The 19,528-nt window shown below is 37.1% G+C and overlaps 1 protein-coding gene across 1 annotated transcript; it reads left to right on the top strand.

Annotated features, from left to right (window-relative positions):
- Positions 1 to 7,207: 7,207 nt before the first annotated feature.
- Positions 7,208 to 16,481, top strand: XKR9 (XK related 9). The gene is made up of 3 exons (XM_021543383.3): positions 7,208 to 7,506; positions 14,512 to 14,735; positions 15,838 to 16,481. Exons 1-3 carry the CDS (start codon positions 7,208 to 7,210, stop codon positions 16,479 to 16,481), a joined length of 1,167 nt encoding a protein of 388 aa, XP_021399058.3.
- The last annotated feature ends 3,047 nt before the right edge of the window (positions 16,482 to 19,528 follow it).

The raw sequence follows: 19,528 nt of genomic DNA, 5'->3' as shown, positions 1-19,528 counted from the left end.
AGAACAGGCTCAGGAAAATCTCATCGTGTGTAAAAACCTGAAGAGACGGTGCCCAGGCTCTGTCACAGGGGAATCGCCTCAGGTCCTGTCATGGTGCCCAGTGCCAGCACCAGAGGCCATGGGCACAAAGTGGAGCATAGGATGTTCACTGAGCATCAGGAAACAGTTTTTCACTGTGTGGGTGACCAAGAGCTGGCCCAGGGAGGTTGTGGATTTGCATCCTTGGAGCTACTCAAAACCCATCTGGACACGGTCCTGGGCATCTGGCTCTAGGTGGCCCTGCTTGAACTGGGGGCTTCAAACATGAACTCCAGTGGTCTCTCCCCAGCTCAGCCATTCTGTGATTTTGTGAAATTGTGTCACTGTCATCCAAGCCGAAATAATGTGTTTGTAAGCACTGTTCATTGTAGATCCTGCAAGGTACTGAGATTTCCCTGTTTGGCTCTGCAGCATCTCCTCTGAAACCCCTGATTAATTGCCTTTCAAGTGACATTGTTAAAGAAAATAGGATAGAGTTGTTCTCTCCTTAAACTATATGTAAGTGAAGAATAAACATAATTTAATCGGAAATAAAAGCAGGTAATATTACTGTGGGTAACTGCTAATATTAGGACTTTAAATATTATCTGATTGTTTTATTCTTATATAAAATCTCATATAGTACCTGTTGTAAGGTGATCATAGCAATACAAAGCCACAGCCGGAAACTGTACCACTGATGCTGATAATCCCTATATTTAGGCCTTCAAACCAATTTCCTTGATTTATCTGAAAAAATCTTTACTTATTTGAGATACCCATTTACTCATTTCAGGTATGAAACCACTACATTTATTTTTTTTATTTTCATGCTCATTAAAGTTTGAACTACAGACAACAGAAGGGATGTTTCAGGTCAAAGGAAAGAAGCTTTTATGTGTGCAGGTATGTTGTTGAAATAATAAAGAAAACCCCATACACAATATTCTCATCTCTCCCCATATCATTTACCTCTATGCTCTTTTGTAAGAAGCTATGACTAGACCTGTATTTACCTAATCCTGAGGTACCCTCTTATGCTATTTTTGTAGCATATTTGTATAGCTATTGGACTTTCAACCCATTTTCAGTCTTCAAGTAAAGTTTAATTTAGTCATTAGAAAAAGCTATGACCTAAACCAAGTTGTATATTTAAATGGTTTTTTATTTTTAAAGAAAATTCTGAAGGTTTAGAGAGGGTTTCCAAATTTATATTTTTTTTATATGTCATTGATAACTCAGGTGGCATTGTTTTGAACATCACAAGGCTTTTTCCCCCCCTCAAGCTATAAAGTTGTTCTCCAGGGAATACTTGTTACAACTCTTGCTGTTGTGTAGTAAAGCATTTTCTGATGTTAGGCAGGAGCTGTGAATTTGTTTCATCTGTAGGTGGCAGCAATGGTGCCTTTGGAGAACGAAGTACAGGTTCTTTGATCATCTCCGTTTCCTGCACAAGCCCATCTGTTTAAAAAATCTGTTGTTCCTCTTAAAATACAGAGGTAATAGGCATGGACTGAAAGCCCTGCTATTATGCTCTGATGTGATACAGGAAAAGATGAATGTATACCCTCAAGTTCTTTTGGATCTCTGACTGTTTTGCATTGTTAAATTTTTGAGGGGAGAAAATGTTCTGAAGCATTTAAGCAACCTGTAAAAAAACCAAAACCAGCTGAGTTTCCTAAATAACAAATAAATAAATGTAAAATTAGATTGTTGGTGCTATTCAATGATTAATTTTGTAACAACTATGAGGTGCACAAGACACAGACTGTTATTTCTGAAAATCCAGCAAGGTTTGAATTTTTAGCACTCAAGAAATCTTTGAGTATTGGCACTTGGCTTTTTTTTCACATTTTAAATGTAAATGTTGAGGATGAATGCCTCTCCACTGTGGTTGTGTAATGGCTTAATACAATAGCACAAGCATGTCATTTTGCAATAATTAGTCATAATCAATTGAATAGCAGATAGAAAATGTCTTGAGAGACTTATCTTCATAGTCATTGGCACATGAATAGCTCAAGTTGATATTTTTACTTGCAGAATTTTCCTTTCTGTTTCATTATATTTTTATTCTTTTTATCTGGTACAGAGATAAGTAAAAAGACCTTAAACCAAAAAGAAGTGAAGCAGATTTTGCAGAGAGAAAGGCATGGGCTGAAAGATTCCTGCATGGAGAGGCAACACCATGTAGGAAATGTAAAATAGTCAGATCAGCAGGTTTGTGGGAGATGATTTGAGGGGATGATGAAGGGCCTGGGACATTTCCATAATAAGGAAAGTCTGAAAGAGCTGGTACTGTCCTGTGTGGAGAAAAGAAGCCTCAGCAATGCCTATAAATATTTTAAGGGTCCTTCCTACCAACATTTGGAAGCAAATGAAAGGATATATACTGAATACCATAGGAGATTTGTCACAATTTACAATTGTGCTTGCTTTGATGCCAAGTCTAACCAGAAAACAAATGAATCATCCTGCCAGTAATTTATCTTGTGAGTTGCTTGATTTACACTCCAAGAATTTGGCACAGAAACTTTGCCCCTCCCTCTGTGCCATAGAGTTTTGTAATTTTTTCATATTATAATAAAGGTCATAGCAGTGAGTTTGTGGTTTGGCTGACTTAATGGCCTTTCAAGCACTGCAAGGACTGTTTAGGACTAGGATGTTTCTAAAGTGTAAGGGAGAAGCAGGAAGGCACCAAAAAAGACAAGGGTGGTTATCATGTTCGTTATGAAGACACTGAGGATTATACCTCCTGTCCTAAGAGCTAGAAAAGATACAGGCTGAGGGTGAGCATCATCCTGTGCAGCACATAACAGAGGTGAAATCACACCTGTGTTTTTGCTGTTTTAAACATGCATAAAAATGTCATGTTGAGTAACAACAGCTCAGCTGGAGCAGATTCTTGGAAACACCTGTGTTTTTACTAGAGGAAAACAATTTTCATCACCTGTTCTATGCTACATGCAATCGCTTCATGCATCATTGCACAGAAGGGCTATTTTTTTTTTAAGTGCATTGTATTGCAGTTTTTAATTATAGCCAAAAAATTGTTCTTTTTGTATAAATCTTTGGGACATATACATGGGTGTACAAATAAATTAATGAATATATATATATATAAGCAAACATACGCATATAATCACACACACATACACTTGTGTTTCCAGAAATATCTATTGACTTTTGCTCAACACGTCTAATGAACTAAAGTCTAAATTTGAAAAAGAATACACAGACACAGAAACATACAGGGGCAAAGTGGTACCTTTTTAATTTTACTTTGAGGAGGTAAATTGTTAAGTGATTTTATTGAAAAGAAAGTGATAATCTGTTAAACTTAGTATTTATTATTAACAGGGACTTCTATGCAAAATTTTTAGAATACAATTTTTGTAATACCAGCATAAGAAGGACAGATAGTAAATCATTAACTGTGTCACATGTTTTCCATATGATTTGAGTTTCACTTTGTGTTATATCAGTAAGCCCTTTAATTTCCTTGGATTGCATGTCTTGTAAAGGTATGGATGAGGAAGCCGTGAATATGGAAATCTACAGTTTTTGAAGTGAAAAAGACCTCTATCCATGGCCAGTATTAAGGTAACAGCATTTTAAAATAGAATTTTAAATATGTAGTGAGAACTAAAGCCTTTATAATTCAATTTTATTGTTTCTGTTTTATCACAAAATGCTTCTGTATCACAAATTGATTCGGTATGTTAGTTTTTAGAGGGGGCTTATATTTATGTTGACTGACAGTTTACTCTTCATATAATGTGTTCAATAAGACTGGGGACAGTTTAATTCTGATTGATAAAAGAGACCTTCTCCTGTGGCACTTAATTGAAGCCCACCTGGTACTGAGACCATGGTGCTCTTTAGAGTATTATCATGCATAAAATGTAGGGTTATCAAAGGCTGGAATCTTCAACACTGATTTTATGTGCACTTGTGAGCAGGTGTTGGTGCTTGGATTTGGAATTAAGGCAATGGACATATGTGATAACAGATTTGTGTGAATTTTTTTTAGGTTGCCATGAACAAAATATAAACCTTGTGTCTTCTCAGCTGTTCCAAGGCTCTTTCAGGACTGGAATCCTTATTCAAAATAATTGTAAGACAGTGAGCAAGCTGACATGCTTGATAATGTGTGGCTCTTCATTTATCTCAGCTAACCTGATGGCTTCAAATAGCACCAAGATGTTCAGATGGGTCTGCAAACTGCTGACATGACAGTAGTTTGGACAGTAGGCTTGTCAGGAGTAGAAATACCCTGGCTCACAGCTTCTCTTCATGCTGTTATTTCAGAGGAGTCTGCCTGTAAAACTTCCTTTCTCCTATTCCACTTTGTGAAGTGCGCATTTACAAAAAGGATAGGGAGTCTATAAAGAAGGAGGAATCCTGTTACCTTTTCTGCTCATTCCAGGTGTAAGGCTACTCCTTGCCACTTGAATGTCTATTACAGTATTAGTCATTAAATATGAACCTTGGTTGCCGCGCCACAACACTTGGTATCTTGCCTGACATGGCCATAAATTGTCTTCCAAAAGACTTTCTGTTTGAATCGAGTTATTGACTAACCTGTTAATATTGTGCTTCCTGTAACAGTCAGTGAACTTGCTTTTTTTTGCTTTCTTTAATGTTTGCTTCTGGTTTTAAATCTGTTCTAAAAACCATAGATACATCTTGACAAAGGCGGTACTCAAGTTGCAGAATGGCATGTTGTTATATAGAGTAAATACTGTTTCCTTTGGAATTTTCTTGAATGAATCCTAGTAATAAACTCTTAAGTTGGTTCATACACAAATTTTCTGACAGAAAATTCAGAGTCACAAACCAGTTGGGGTTGGAAGGGACCTCTGAAGATCATCTGATCCAAACCCCCTGCTAAAGCAGGTTCTGTAACAGATTGCACAGGTTTCCATCCAGGCAGGTTTTGAATATCTCCAGAGAAGGAGATTCCACAACTGGGCAGCCTGTTCCAGTGTTTTGTCACTCTCTAAGTAAAGTTTTTTCTCATATTCAGATGGAACTGTCTGTGTTTAAGTTTGTGTCCATTGCCTATTGTCCTGTTGCTGTGCATCACTGAAAAGAATTGGCCCCATCTTCTTGACACCTGGCCTTAAGATATTTGTGTTCATTGATAAGACCCCTTCTCAGTAGTCTCTTCTCCAGCTTGAACATCTTTCTCAGCCTCTCCTCATGAGACAGATGTTCCAGTCTCTCAAACATCTTTATAACCCTTTTCCAGACCCTCTCAGTAGTTCCTTGTCTTTATTGAACCGGGGATCTCAGAGCTGGACACAGTACCCCAGATGCAGCCTCAGCAGGGCAGAGTAGAGGGGGAGAATAGCCACCCTTAAACTGCTGGCCACACTGGTCATAGTGCACTCCACAATGCCATTTGCCTTCTTGGCCACACATTGCTGGCTCATGGTTAACTTGTCTTTTTGTGTTTGTAAACACAGAGTTTAATTTATGATGGACTTTGTACTAAGTCCACTTCCCAGAATCTAACTGTGAAATGAATATAAATTGTGTTGGTGATTTGCAAGAGATTAGTGGTATTTTATTGGAGAGAATAGGAAAGAACGGTGAAAGGATTCCAACTATCCCAGCTGCAAGCTCGCCTGATCTTTCTGACCTCTTCTGGGCCAGGACATGAAACCTAAGTAGGAGATAGAATGAGAGGATAGAAATAGCTAAGGCCTAGATCCAAAAAAGTAAGCCATACACTCATCACCTTTTCAGGCTGTTATGTTCCCACTTGTCTTCATTAGGAAATTAAGAACTTAAATTCTCTTTTTTGGGTTTGTACCTAGGTCACAGTGAAGAGGTGCCCAGTCAACCCAAGCATAGAACAGTTATTACCTTTGTTTATGGGTTATTAACCAATTATCTAATTTCATTCCTCTGTGACAGTGTGCCTGAATTCACAAAATCCAAAGGGACCTGCCTCCACCTGCCCTTTCCCTGTTCCAAGTTCCCTCATGCAGCTGTTCTCCATGTATTGTCTGCAGCTGTTTGGCACTGGCACCAGCCCAGGCTTGGCATGTCCTGCATCCCATCCTTTGTATTTGCTGCCAGCAGCTTTTTCCTAAGATATGTAAATGAAGTAAAGGGACCTTGTAATTTTAAGTTTATAGCTTTGCAGAGGTGAATGAGAGAAAGAATGTACTGCCTTATAGCTTTTCTGTTTCACCCGCCAAATACCACAGATCTAGAGAGGAAAGACATGTAAGGACTACCCAAGAGATCACAAGAATCCTTGCAGTGTTGGGCAATGTAAAATGTAGTTCTGACTACAAATGAAATATATTTACAGTGAGCTATGTGGTTAAATCATCTATATGTAGCTACACACAGCTTAGAAGACATTTCTCAAAGAGGTATAGACATGTCTAGGTCTGGTTCCTCAGAAGCCTCTTTAACAGGAGAGCTGCAATCTTATTTAGCACTTTACTACTGTGTGTGGAAAACCAAGCAGAAATGATAAAAACACTGGATGTTTGCACACAAATGGAAACTGCCAAATGATGTTTATTCTGGTACCATGGTGTGTGCTCAAGACAAAAGTTTCCTTAACATTTTGTGCCATGCACAGTAAAGAAGAAGAGTTCAGAAATTAAGAATGTTCTGGGAAGGAATAAATCTTTTTTCCATAAGCTGCTTTTAAAAACTTGTTTCTTAGTGTTTTGCAATTCTTAGGAATTATCTCAACAGCTGTTCTAGTGGAGAGTCATTGTTTGGGAGAATGGGTGACCTTAGCAGGTTCAGAAATGCAGCTCTCTTGGGCTGATTGTTCACTGGTGTCTCAGCACATTCTGTATTTTGTACTTGCCTGTTCAAATGGTCATGAGAATTGCTGTAGGATATTTTAAATGATGAAGGTATTGTTACTGCTAATCTTCCTTTTTTTCTTCTTCTTTTTAGGAATCAGTAAAGAAGAACTACTCCATCAATTAAAAAGACTATTTACATTTATATTTTCCAAAATAGATATGTATTTTACAAGTTAATTTACTATTTAAATCAAGAGCACAGGAAAATGCAAGTCTCTTTGCCATAATAAAAATGGACAACCCAACTTTCCTTTGTATGAAGCAATATGAGAAGATGGTATTGACAGGAAAAAGATTCCATTGTAGGAAAGCATTTATATTCCTTTACATTAAGTGAAGAGAGAATGACAGCAGTGGCAGCTTCACATATTAGGAAGTTTACTAAGCAGAACTTCTTTTTTTTAGTTGGTGGAATGATAATTTATGTAGTTGATATTGGAGTCGACTTCTGGGTAGCTAGTAGATATTTCTGTCAAGGACAATATTCTTGGAGTATATTGATACTCTGTTTTAGAGGTATTTCATCAATAATAACTCAGATATTTAGTTATGAGTGGTTTAAAAATGACTGGGAAGGTACTGATACTGGGAAGCAGAAGTTGGTTTTTCTAGTTCATCTCTTTCATTGTGGAATTTTTATAAGGTAAGCACATTTAAACATTTATTTTAAAATGAGAAATGGTGCTTTTGGACAGTTATTAAGAAGTGCTTAGTATCGCTTCAGGGACAAGAGCAATTCTGTCCTTAACAATTACTGTTCCATGTGAATAAATGGATTTTGGTGGTAAATTTTGTCAGGTTTTGATGGACATGTAGTTCGTCTTCCATATACCTGTAAGCAATGATTTTTATCATTCACAACCCTGCTCTGTTTGATTAACCAGCCATTTGATGAGGCATACCTAATAAAAATGATTGCTTTGAGATGTAGTACTGTCATAACTGATAAATAGGAGTTTTCAAAGTGATGTTATGCACAGTAAGCATCTGAGACAGCTGATGAAGTAAAGTTTCAACCTGAGTGTCTAAACATGTGTAGTAAACTCACCAAGATTCAGAAGAGAAATGAATAGCTGAATAGTTAGTAAGGATATTTGCATGGACTGACTTAATGGTGATAGGAAACTTTGTTTGCTTAGTGGATTACCTTAACTCTAAAGCAATCTACAAACTCTTGGATTTACCTGAACTCATACACTTTCCAATGAATATCTCTTACCATGAATTTCTATAACTTTGAATCTTCTTTTCCAGATTTAGCTCCACATTCTCTGAGTGGCTTATTATGTAGTCAACATTATTTTGTTATTTGACAGTGTTGTCAACTTGGTTGCTTGTTCTTTATTGCACAAATGATATTTTCTCCAGTGCTGCTACTTATGCTTGGAAAATTTCCAAGGTGTTATGTATAAGTTACAAAGTTCTTTCAGCCACTCCTCACAGTTCAGCATATTGTAAAGTATAAGCTGGTAACAGCAAGTTGGCATCTGGGCTTTGTGATTAACTATTACATACTTTTATTATATGTATTTTCCTTAGGTGTATCAAGGTACAACTTCCTCCTGTCCTCCCACTTAGTCATCTAATTTATGTAGTTAATTTAGACAATGAGTCTCTCAGGTTTATCTGTACAGTAAATGGATAAAAATGGATTCTGTCAAGTCAGGTCACACTTGTTAAGGTGAGATTCTCTAGAAGGTCATTTGGAGCAGAAACTCATATTCTTCATTCAAAGAGGAAAATGAGGGCCTAGCCATTAAATAAGATTTGGAGGCTTGAAATTATAAGATGTGAATAAATCTTATCAAATTATCTTTTTTAATTTTTTCCTTTCTTACTTTCCTTCTTCCTCCTTTCATCTCCTTTTACACCTCCTGATCCATCTTTGAACTTAGACTCCTAGAATGGTTTGGTTTGGAAGGGACCTTAAAAATCAGCTCCTTCCAACCCCCCTGCCATGGGCAAAGATACCTTCTACTTGACCAGGTTGATCAAAGCCCCATCTAACACAGCCTTGAACACTTCCAGGGATGGGGCAGACTGCTTTTCTGGGAAACCTGTCCATCACCACCCCAACAGGAAAGAGTTTCACCCTGATATCTTTTCTTAGCCTACAGTCTTTCAGTTTGAAGCCATTCCCTCTTGTTGTATCACTCCATGCTCTTGTACAAAGTCCTTCTTCAGCTTTCTTCTAGGCTCCCTTTAGGTGCTAGAACTGGTGACTTACAAACTAGTACCCTGGAGGTTTTGTACAGTGCACAGAACAATGGGAATCAGTTTGGTTTTGCTAACACACTGTCAATGCTAAGTAATAAATATGCAAATCATGCTGATATATATATATATATATATATATATATATATATATATATATATATGTATATACATACATACAATAAATATAAAATCAGAGGCAAACAAAATTAAAAATATTTCTTATCTAAGAAGGATTTAGTTTCTTTTGCTGGAAAGGGTGCATACCTCCAATTATATTTCATATGAAATAGTATGCTCTATAAGGAGACAAAATTAAGTTAAAAAATGTACATTTTAACGTGCTGACTAAAATTATATTCAGCCTGACCCATTTAAATGGTTCACACAGGTGTTTGTAGAATTGAGAACAGTCGTGACGAAAAAGACAATATTAAGACAATAACACTGTCACAGAATGTGGGGAAATGGGAGATTTCCTTAGGGCACCATATGAATTCTGGAGCTGTCTGATGTTTAGCAGTGTGCTTCATCAGTCTAGGATACACCTGTGGGGGACTAAACATTAGCAATTCATAACTTTTGCTGTCAGAATAGGTCACATAGTCAGCAGCCACTGTGATACTGTCATCTGCTTTTGTGCTTCTTGATGCTCAGAATGCCTTGCAACTTTGAATAGAAGAAGAAAAAAAGATTTTTTTGCATATTTGTAAAAATTAATTCTAGATCCATGAGACATCAGAGTGAACATGAGTGCTTTGCTGAACCTGGGGTTATTTCATCATATATTTCTAAAAGTCAGTGAGGAAAATTCAGAGACAACATAGGTGATGGGCTGCAGGTTGGGCCCTGTTCTGAAGCAGTCCCAGCTGGCAGCACTGAGCACACCTGTGGGACATGCACTCTGGAAAAGGAGCTCCTCTGCTTAGTGACAGAGCTCTGGGGGGAGGTGAGTAGGCTGAGGAGTATCAGGGACAGAGAGATACTCTGCAAACTGCTAGAATCACACTCTGCCTTCCCTGAGACTGCCCCACAGGCAGGCAGGATGTGTGAGATGGATGATTCCCTATGCACTCTTCGCCTGACTGAACACAGTGACTTAAGGCTAAGGGGCAATGGCAACAAGTTCCTGCCCAGTGCAGCAGGTGTGCCTCCCCTGTGACTACCCTATCTTCACAGGTGCCCTGGCATAACAGGTATGGGGCTCTGCAAGTGGAACTGAACAATAACAAGGATGTTGAGTCATCTGGCTAGGAGATGTCACTGAGGTTAAGTTACCTACACCCTGTGTCAAACTCTTACTGCTCTCTACAAATGAAAGCAGGCTGCTGTGAGGTGGGAGTCAGTCTCTTTTCTCAATTAACAAATGACAGGATGAGAGGAAATGGCCCCAGCTTGCACTGGGAAAGTTTGGATTGGATGTTAGGAAAATTTTCTTCACTGCATTGGAACAGGTGCCCAAGGAAGTGGGTGAGTCTCCATCTCTGGAGATATTTAAAAGACATGTAGATGTGGCATTTAGGTCCACCAACTTGATAGTGCTAGAGCAGTAGTTGTTCTCAATGATATTAACGATCTTTTCCAAATGAAATGATTCTGTGATTCTATGTTTGATCACATTTTCTTAATATAAATTTACTGACCTAAGTATTGACTTAGTTGCATTAGTTTCATGGGTTTAATCCAAGTATTTTGATACTTAGAAGGTGAAATTTAACATGCAGCGGAGAGTAATTTTCTTTTGATAAGGATTTATGCAATACTGAAGGCTATGACTGCATGGCCAGAATTTTGACAGGACAATCATTATTGCCAGGCCACTCACACCCTGCCTATATGAATTTGTAAATGGCACCCAAATATTTATCAGTGTAGTTTGATGAGATGTAGTATAATGCTGGGATTGTGTTACAAGTCAGTGGAAATCAGAGAGGAAGCATGTGATATGGAAACATTGGCAAGGCCACTTGCTTGTCACATGTGAAGACTGTGAAGCAACAAAACAAAATAGCTGTCATCCCTGCGAATTCCCAGCCAAAGACAAAGCCTTCCTAATTTTACAGGATCAAACTTCATCACTTGTGAAATGATGGTGAATATTGAGGAACATCTCAAGAACAGAGAGACAATGGAGCTGTGTTTCCATGAGTTTTTATAACAAGTAGGAGCCCTGTTATCTGTGTTCTCCACAAAGCAATACTACAAATGCAGAAACCCTTTTTTTTCTCCTGTCAAAATGAATGATATTTAGAAACACTAGTAATTCTTTGCCATTCACATATGACAATACCAGTTGCAAAGAAATTGTAGGTTTTTTATCTGTTGGCTTCCAAGTAGCTTATATGCCTTGAAATAACAAAAAACCTGTTCTCTTTGATGAATTTATAAGGAGAAAAAGTAAATGGTAAACTTGCATTTGTCTGTATTATTGACATAACCATTTCACATTCCATTTAAGATGTACCTCTAGCTCTAATCCAATATTTTTATTAATGTATTTTTATTACAATTGTAGTACCTTTTTAAAAGACTTTGCAGTTTGTGAATATTGAAGCACAGAACTCCTGTAGCAATAGATATATTATAGGAAAATAGATTAGAGTAGTATAGCTATAATATTTTCAGAGCAGGCATAGGGTTTAACTGAGCTGTGGGCATGATAAAGGAGAAAATTTAAACCTGACCTATCCTTTAGTATGGACTGAACTTTGCCCTAGGCTGGGGACATACTTCAGCATTAGGTCTAAAAGTTGGTTATGAGCCCTTCCTATAAGGTCATACTACATGCTAAAGAGACAGATGAGAATGATAGTATAAGTACAAAATACTCTTAAAATATGAAAATTTGTCACAGTGTACTTACAGTAAGTAACATAAACATGTGCATCTTGGAGAATACCACCCTGCTTAATACAAAATCAAAGAGCAGTAGAAGTATTTGGAGTTTACTCAAAAAAAATAATGTATTCTATCTAGTGTTCAAAGTCAGAAGTGGACTAACCAAAACCCCTACAACTAATGAAAAATACATAGCAAACCATCTTATAACAATATAAACCTAATACACAATGCTCAGAAGGAATGTGCTCTAAAAACTTACAAGTGATTTCAGGTATTTATCCAGCTGAAATATTTCTTTTAGGACATCTCTTGCCTTACATGTCACCTGCCATCTCAACAGTGAGCTCTGCAGCTCAGAATTTTTGCAGCTGATTTCCACTTCTTGCTGCTTGGACAAACACAGGCTCTGGTGGATAAGTCCATGGACAACTAGCAGATTAGTCTACCCAATTGTTTTTTCTTGAAAACATTGCAAACTTTCCAGATTTTTACATCTCAGATGCAAGAACCAGATGTTTTGGAATACTAATTGTTTTATAAACAGGAAAAAGCTTTAGATGCCTTGCCAAACAGTTCAGTTCATTGCTTATGAGTGGTTATTCAGGGAACAATAAGATAAATACACAAAACCATAAAAATAAAAATGAGTTTCCTTTGGGAATAAACAATGGATCCAGAGGCAGTTCATGGACTGAGTGGCAGGGATGCAGTCTATGAATCTGCAAGGAGAAAAGGAAAGTCTCTTGTGTAACAAAGTTGCTCCACACCTCCTCCTATTGTTGCTTCCACGTTGCAGTTCTCACTTGCATGGTCAAAATGCCTTAACATACCAGGGAATAGGTAATGACTCCTCTAGCATGCCCTTAACCCAGGAACTGACAATCCTGGCTGTGGAGGAGAGCCTTACACTGCCTTCCCTGTGGTCAGAAGGATTTGGTCTTTAACGGTGGTAAAGGTGTTAAACTTTTAACCCCTGAAGGAGCCAGGGATTCTTCCGAGCTCCCTTATTAAGGAGGAGTGCTGAGCTCCAGCGTTACACTGGGAGGAGACAGCCCTGTGAGGTCTGGCTGGCTGATGGTCTGATGATCCGCTGCCCTCTTGTTCTCTACACACGGTAAATGCAACGCACGGGTTTCATCAGGCCCCTGGTGTGTGTGATCCTGTGGATGGTCAGGGAATTAGAAAGCTGCACTTCAGCATGAATCTTGAAGTTCTCTCAGATGCTGTCTTATGGAATGTAAATAGGAGGCAAGTTAAGGCATAGGACCTTGCCTTTCTCAGCTTGTGTATTAGCGGTCTTGTATAGCTAAGATAAGCAAGTGTTGGCCTGTGGTGTTCTGCTTAATTTCTCAAGAAAATAGATCCAAATGAATGATGAAACTGTCATAATTTATTCACTGAATTAGTTTCTCTTTTGATGAGGAAAGACTCTAGTAGTGTTTGCAAGGCTATAAAAATAGGCTGAATAACAGTGAGTTTTCTTTAAAAGGAACCACCTAGGCTGTCTTGTCTGCTGGTTATAGTCAAAGTGGGTTCATTGGAGAAGGATGTCAGAAGCTTAAAACATCTGGGAACTAAATAGACAGAAACAGGTTTAGAAGTCTGAAGCCTGCTATGGTCAAAATCCTATTTATGGACGAACACGTGGATTTATATACCTATAAAGCCAAGAACTTAGTATAAATTAAATTCTAATAGTTGATTCCAAGAATTGTTATTAGTCTATATCTATTAGTTACATAAAAAGAAAGATTACATCTGTGCATAAAAGTCTTCAGTAATAATAATAATAGTAATACAGTTAAAATTGCTACATAAGTATTTTTTCATTCCTATCCCTTTTTTTAAGCCATCCCTTATCATCCTATGCATGTGCTTTTCTACACTGTATCCTATCTCTCCACATCTCAGGACCTCTGCTATTATAGCAAGACTAGATTTCTCTACCCTACATCATAATGTATTTAATAAATATCTCATTTGATAGGGTATTAGCAAGCAGTGTATCTGCCTGTTACTGTTACCTATATAAAACTATGACCATGACACAAAAATGAAAAAAAAAAAAAGAGTGAAAATTATATTTCAGTATTTTCTGAAATATAAGTCTTCTGATTATTTAGAAAATAACAATGTAGTAGGTTGTTTTAAAAGTCCGTTTTATGTTTGTGATTAATCAGATATTATCCTTGGGGCTTATGGATCTATATTCTACTTACTTAGATGTGGATATTCACAGCTGGATATTCATTAATACCCTGAAAAGGATACAAAGAAAGTGAATGAATATCTCAAGGAGAGACTGAGGAGAGATGCTAAGTGAATTTTCAGAAATGCAGTAATTTAAAGAAATTAGATCCTAACAAAATTAAGTTTGTATCTTTATTCAGAAAAGTCTCATTCTGTTTCATTAGTTTTATTATTGCATGGTATTGATGGGCTTAAATTATTCTCTGATATCCCTGATACCAGACCGGTATCAGACATAATTTTACCAGAATAGAAGAAGGAAAAAGTTGTTATAAAGCTATATAATTTTATTGGTTTGGTCTTCTAAAAAGTCCTGTCTAATCAAGTGTCCTTTTTAAAATAGGTATTGGTTTGCTCTGAAATATGGCTGTCAAGTTGCATTTAAACAAACAAGTAACAGAAGTGCATCAGAAGTAGATCCTTCCAATGGCATTGAAAAACAAGCTATTGATGCAGTGACTGATATTAACATGCTCAGGGTGTTCAAGACTTTTCTTGAGACCACACCACAACTTTTTCTTCAGATTTACATCCTCATGGAACATGGCAAAACTCATTTCTATCAATGTAAGTCTTTTTTCTTCTGTTGCAAATTGAATATCTTACCTAAAAATATAACTCGTGACTGGATAACATTTTAAATGTACCTTGGAAAACGTGTTCCGCTGTATTATTACTCTGCATTTAATTAGAATTTCTCTCTAGTAAATGGTCCATTTTGCTAAATCAATAAGAAGGAAGATTTCACTATAAAATGAAAAGTCATATTAAAATACTGTGCATCATAAATATAAAATTCATAATATCTAATAAAACCATAATGATGCATCACTTGAAAAGAAGCTCTTAATGCAATTAGCTTGTAATTTGCAGAGCAGTTTGATATGTGTGGTTTTGATTATGGATTATTTTAAAACTGCTAGCTGGGCATTTGGAAATCAGTTACATAATAAAAGCAGGCCCATGAGCATAGGTTACAGGTGAGGGACAGAGTCAAAACTAAATCTAAGGAGATGTCAATATTGTAGAATGCAACATGGTGAAGAGATATTGGTTCAACTCTCAGAAGCAGAAGCAAGACAGTAGCTGCACCATTTCCAGCTCTAAAACTAGCAGAATTACAGGCAAGACATTGACATATTCTGGTTTGGAATTTACCTAACCAAATTGGGATATCTGCATTGATGTCTAGTGTTCCTCAAAGTCCATGGAGTCAAAACTTACTCATGGAAAAGGATCAGACAAATCTCATCTTTGATACGACCATGTGATGGATCAAGCATTAGTTATAGATTTCTACATTTTAGACACAGCAGACTCACATATATTGGTTGCTGAAACTTAAATTTTTATGGTCTATTTGCAATACTTTGGGAATTTCTAAGTCACCTGTGTATGGACATGGCAGATAAGACACACAACTTAGACAAGGCTATTAAGGACCAGGGGCTGGGCAGGATAACGTAAGTGTACCAAACGTCATCAGATGCCTAGATTTAAGTAACTAAAGCAAGCCTTAAAATTATGGTGATTTGCTTTGGAGCAGAGAGTAAATATAGAACTGGGTTAAAGAAAGTGTTAGGGATGCATGATATTTTGTAAAACTTCATTCAGCAATCATAGTGTATCTTTTTCTCTGATGTAACATTTTTCCTTGTGTTTTGTTTAGATGCTGCCATTATGATGTCTTTTTGTGGTATCTCCTTAACAATGGTTGATTATCAGATATCACTACGAAAATCTCTGCCTGACAAAGATGAATTTCATGTGCTTTCCAAGTTCACGTACCTCTTCTATAAGTTGCTTACCATCACTTCTTGGATACTCAGTATTTCATTGATCACTCTACTCAGTGTCAGAATTTCTGTAATTCTGCTGATATTTCTTTGGATCGGTGGCTTCACTTGGACTTTGAAACAGCATACAACATTTTGCAAATCTAAGAAGATGGAATATCTGTACAGAACTGTAGTTGGAATCATTCTAATTTTTTCATTTTTTAACATAAAGGGGAGAAGAACAAAAGTTTGCATTTCTATTTATTATGCTACTCACACTGTAGTGACTCTAGGTATTTTGTTTGTATATATGTTCTGGAAACCTTCCATTATCAAAGAAATACGTTTTACAATTGTAAGCATCTTAACTATTTTGAGTCTGGTGTTAGGTATTATTTTTCTTGTTGTTTATTATAGCCATTTTCATCCCAGTACTTATTGCAGACCTCAGGCATATTCAGATGAAGTTGATGGAGTAGAAGGGCAAAAAGTTAGAGTGAAAATGGGTAGATTTCAGAATTTCTTAATGCAATGAGCATTACAGGGCTTTTTTGTTGTTGTTGTTTCTTTTAGTTTGTTTGTTTTGAGATTTTGTTTTGGTTTGGTTATTTTTGTGGCCTTAAAAGCAAATCATTGCTGGACAGTGTGTTTCTCTGTAATTGGTACTTGTGTATCATCACTGAGGAGTACATAGTGGACCAGAGTTGTTTGCTTTGAATAACTATTTGTTTTCCATGATACAAAGACTCTGTACATGAACATTTGTGTGCTGGTGAAAGTTATTTTGTCAAAGAAATTATTTAACCTATTCATCCAACACAATTCACAGTTTTAGGTTTTTAGCAATGCAAATGTACACAGAAAAAGCTGAGTTAATTAAATGAAATATAGCATTAAAACCACGTTCTATTAACTTGTGTCGATTCTGTTAAAAACAAGGCTCTTTTTTTGTTTTGTGGAGGGTTTTTTTGGTTTAGTTTTGTTTTGTTTTTCTTGCTGGAAGGAAAGAAGAGTGCATTTAAAATAACTGAGGTCAGTGATCAGTCTTCTGCTTCTCCCCATTACTGTAAGAGCTGTAGTCCTGCATGTTAACACATTGTACTGCCTTCTCCCTGAACATCCCCTGAAGAAGAATAGCTTTGATCTATGGCTCAATCACTGTCTTGCCACAAGGAAATTTGGGGAGATATTTTCAAGCATATTATCATCTAGGTGTTTTAATGACTTCTTTGTTGTTTTTGTTCTGTTAATCTTTCACACAGTCTTCTGTATTTAGGGGTGATGACAGCTTGTTCTGGGTTATAATAGCAGCCTGAGGGATTTATGGATGGCAACAGGAGTCTTGCTTACCAATGAAGAACCATCTTCCATGAAGCTTTCTTCTCCTTTGGGCTCTAAGATGTAACACTTCAAATGCTGATTTCCACTGAAATATAAGGCTATGCAGAGCAGGCAGTGGTGCAGCACCTTCTGTCTTTATCACTGGAGAAAAGAGCAGCAACAGTTATGATGCATTCACAGGGTCTGGCAAAAGATAAACTAGCATGTCTATCAAGAATTTTTGGCAGAAGGCAGAGTGAAACCAGACAACATTTCAGCTGTGTGTTCAAATACTAAATCAAAAGCAATGAAATAAGGTTGATAGTCACAGTTTATTCAGAAATAAAATCTAAGGGGAAACATTTCAGAGCCACTGTGTTTTAAATCTGTGTTATGAAAACCTGGGGCTCTTTCTCTCCCCTTCTTTCTCCTTCCATTAAGTCACATTTGCAGTTAGATTGACCACAGGCAAAGGTAGGGAACTAGGTTTGAGAAAAGAGGCTAGAGATAAGAAAAATTGATAAACTTGGCCAGGAACCAAATCTGTTAATATTATTTATTGACAACAAATTTATGTGAAACTCTGGAGGAAGGGCTGAATCTTTGGTTGATAATTAGGTTTCTTAAGAGCTGTGTCTTGTGTCTTTTGTGTCAAGTTCATGGGCTGCAGACTGCTTTTTCTTGTTACTCTTTCAGCCTTACCAGAGCTCAGGGCAAGTTTCTAAATGCATTTCTTTCCTGTTCTATGTCCACACTTCTCTTTACCAGGCCAAACACATTGATACTATTCAAGGAAATTAGTTTCTATGTGCATAGTTTGGACTGAACAGTCTGCCTTTCTGAGGCCGCACATGAGAAATTGATGTAGTGAGAGTTTACTTCTAAAATCCTTCATTCTTGCTTGTGGGTAACAAAATGTGGTCCACAAGTAAAGATAATCCATGTGACAAAGGAATGCTAATTTAGTTTTACTAAAATTGGTATAAAAACCAGTGTCTTCACTTCTTTTACTATGGAAGAGAGATATCCAGATTTGCTAGCCCTGGAAGGAGAAAAAGCCCAAGGCTTTAATGCACCATGATTGTCCTAAGTTCTGTCTTCTTTATTGCAGAATATTTATTACTGGTGATGGTGTCCTTGGCAGCAAAGTGCATGCCTGCTTTTATTTCATAAAGGAAAAAATAGAACTGTAAATAGTGAAGACAATCCTTATATGGCTTCCCACACTTTTGCTGTTTGTCAATCTAAAATCCTGAGAAGGGACTAGGGTAAGGGATGGTGGAAAATAGAGAATATTATCTCTATCTTGCAGAAAATTACAAAATGCTGTCTAGCTATTTTTTAGAAGATGACCTCAAACTATATCCAAGATCTGAGAAACAGATCTCTGAGGAAATATGTGATCCTAAGTCCTAGTGTGGGCAATTAAGCCCTGGGACCTCCAAGTTCTCAGCCTGCTGCCAGAAATCTGGAGCCTGAGTTGGTCCTGAGGAAAATTAATTTCTGGTGTAACAAAATAATTTGTCTTGGTGATTTTTTTTCTCCTTTCAATGAACTGACAAATTCCAAAGAGAAGTCTTTCATTGCCATCTCTCTGGCCAACTCCTAACACTCATTTTCTCTCAGGGGAGAAAAGCTGGACTTTGTGGTGCCTTCTGTTGTTCTCCTTACATCTCCTCACTCCCTCTTCTGTGCCCATAAGAAGAATATTACACTGAAGTTGAGTTGGTAAGAAAGACATCTAGGTGGCTATTAATATTGTTCTAATTCAAATGCACACCAAACCAAATTACTTCAGTTTCAATCCTTATTTTAGGCTTGTAAGTCCTAGTGGATATAAATTTAGCCATATCCTAAGCCTGGAAATGGTCCTTTGGGAAATAATTTAAGTTCTTTTCATAAATCTTAAAGTTCTTCAGTGTCCTTCCACCAGTATGCCTCTATTTTGTTGTCATCAGTCCAGGGACCTCAAGAGATGGGAATTCCTGGTGGTTTGCTCCCTGTAAATTTTTATCTACAGGGGAATATTATGAGAATAAAAAAAATTTAACTTTAAACTTGTCTATTTCTTCTTGACTTTGAGTTAAAGATTTTCACTTTATTCCCTTCATTTTCACAGCTATGAAAGCGGCTTCTCGTTCCTCTGGTTGTTCTAACTCAGAAAGCACATGAATTGACTCCAGATACATTTCTTATCACCAGTGACCACTTCAGACAAAACAAAGCTCCACTTCATATATATCCTTTCTGCTTCCCAACTAC

The sequence above is a fragment of the Lonchura striata genome, chromosome 1 (genome assembly GCF_046129695.1).
Source record: "Lonchura striata isolate bLonStr1 chromosome 1, bLonStr1.mat, whole genome shotgun sequence".
Lineage (NCBI taxonomy): Eukaryota > Metazoa > Chordata > Aves > Passeriformes > Estrildidae > Lonchura > Lonchura striata.
This window is presented reverse-complemented; position numbering and strand designations above follow the sequence as displayed.

Excerpts from the sequence above, each read along its gene's own strand:
- XKR9 (XM_021543383.3), top strand. The coding sequence starts at position 7,208 with ATGACAGCAGTGGCAGCTTCACATATTAGGAAGTTTACTAAGCAGAAC. Across the intron at positions 7,507-14,511 it reads CATTGTGGAATTTTTATAAG|GTATTGGTTTGCTCTGAAAT; the intron begins GTAAGCACATTT and ends TTTTTAAAATAG. Across the intron at positions 14,736-15,837 it reads CAAAACTCATTTCTATCAAT|ATGCTGCCATTATGATGTCT; the intron begins GTAAGTCTTTTT and ends TGTTTTGTTTAG.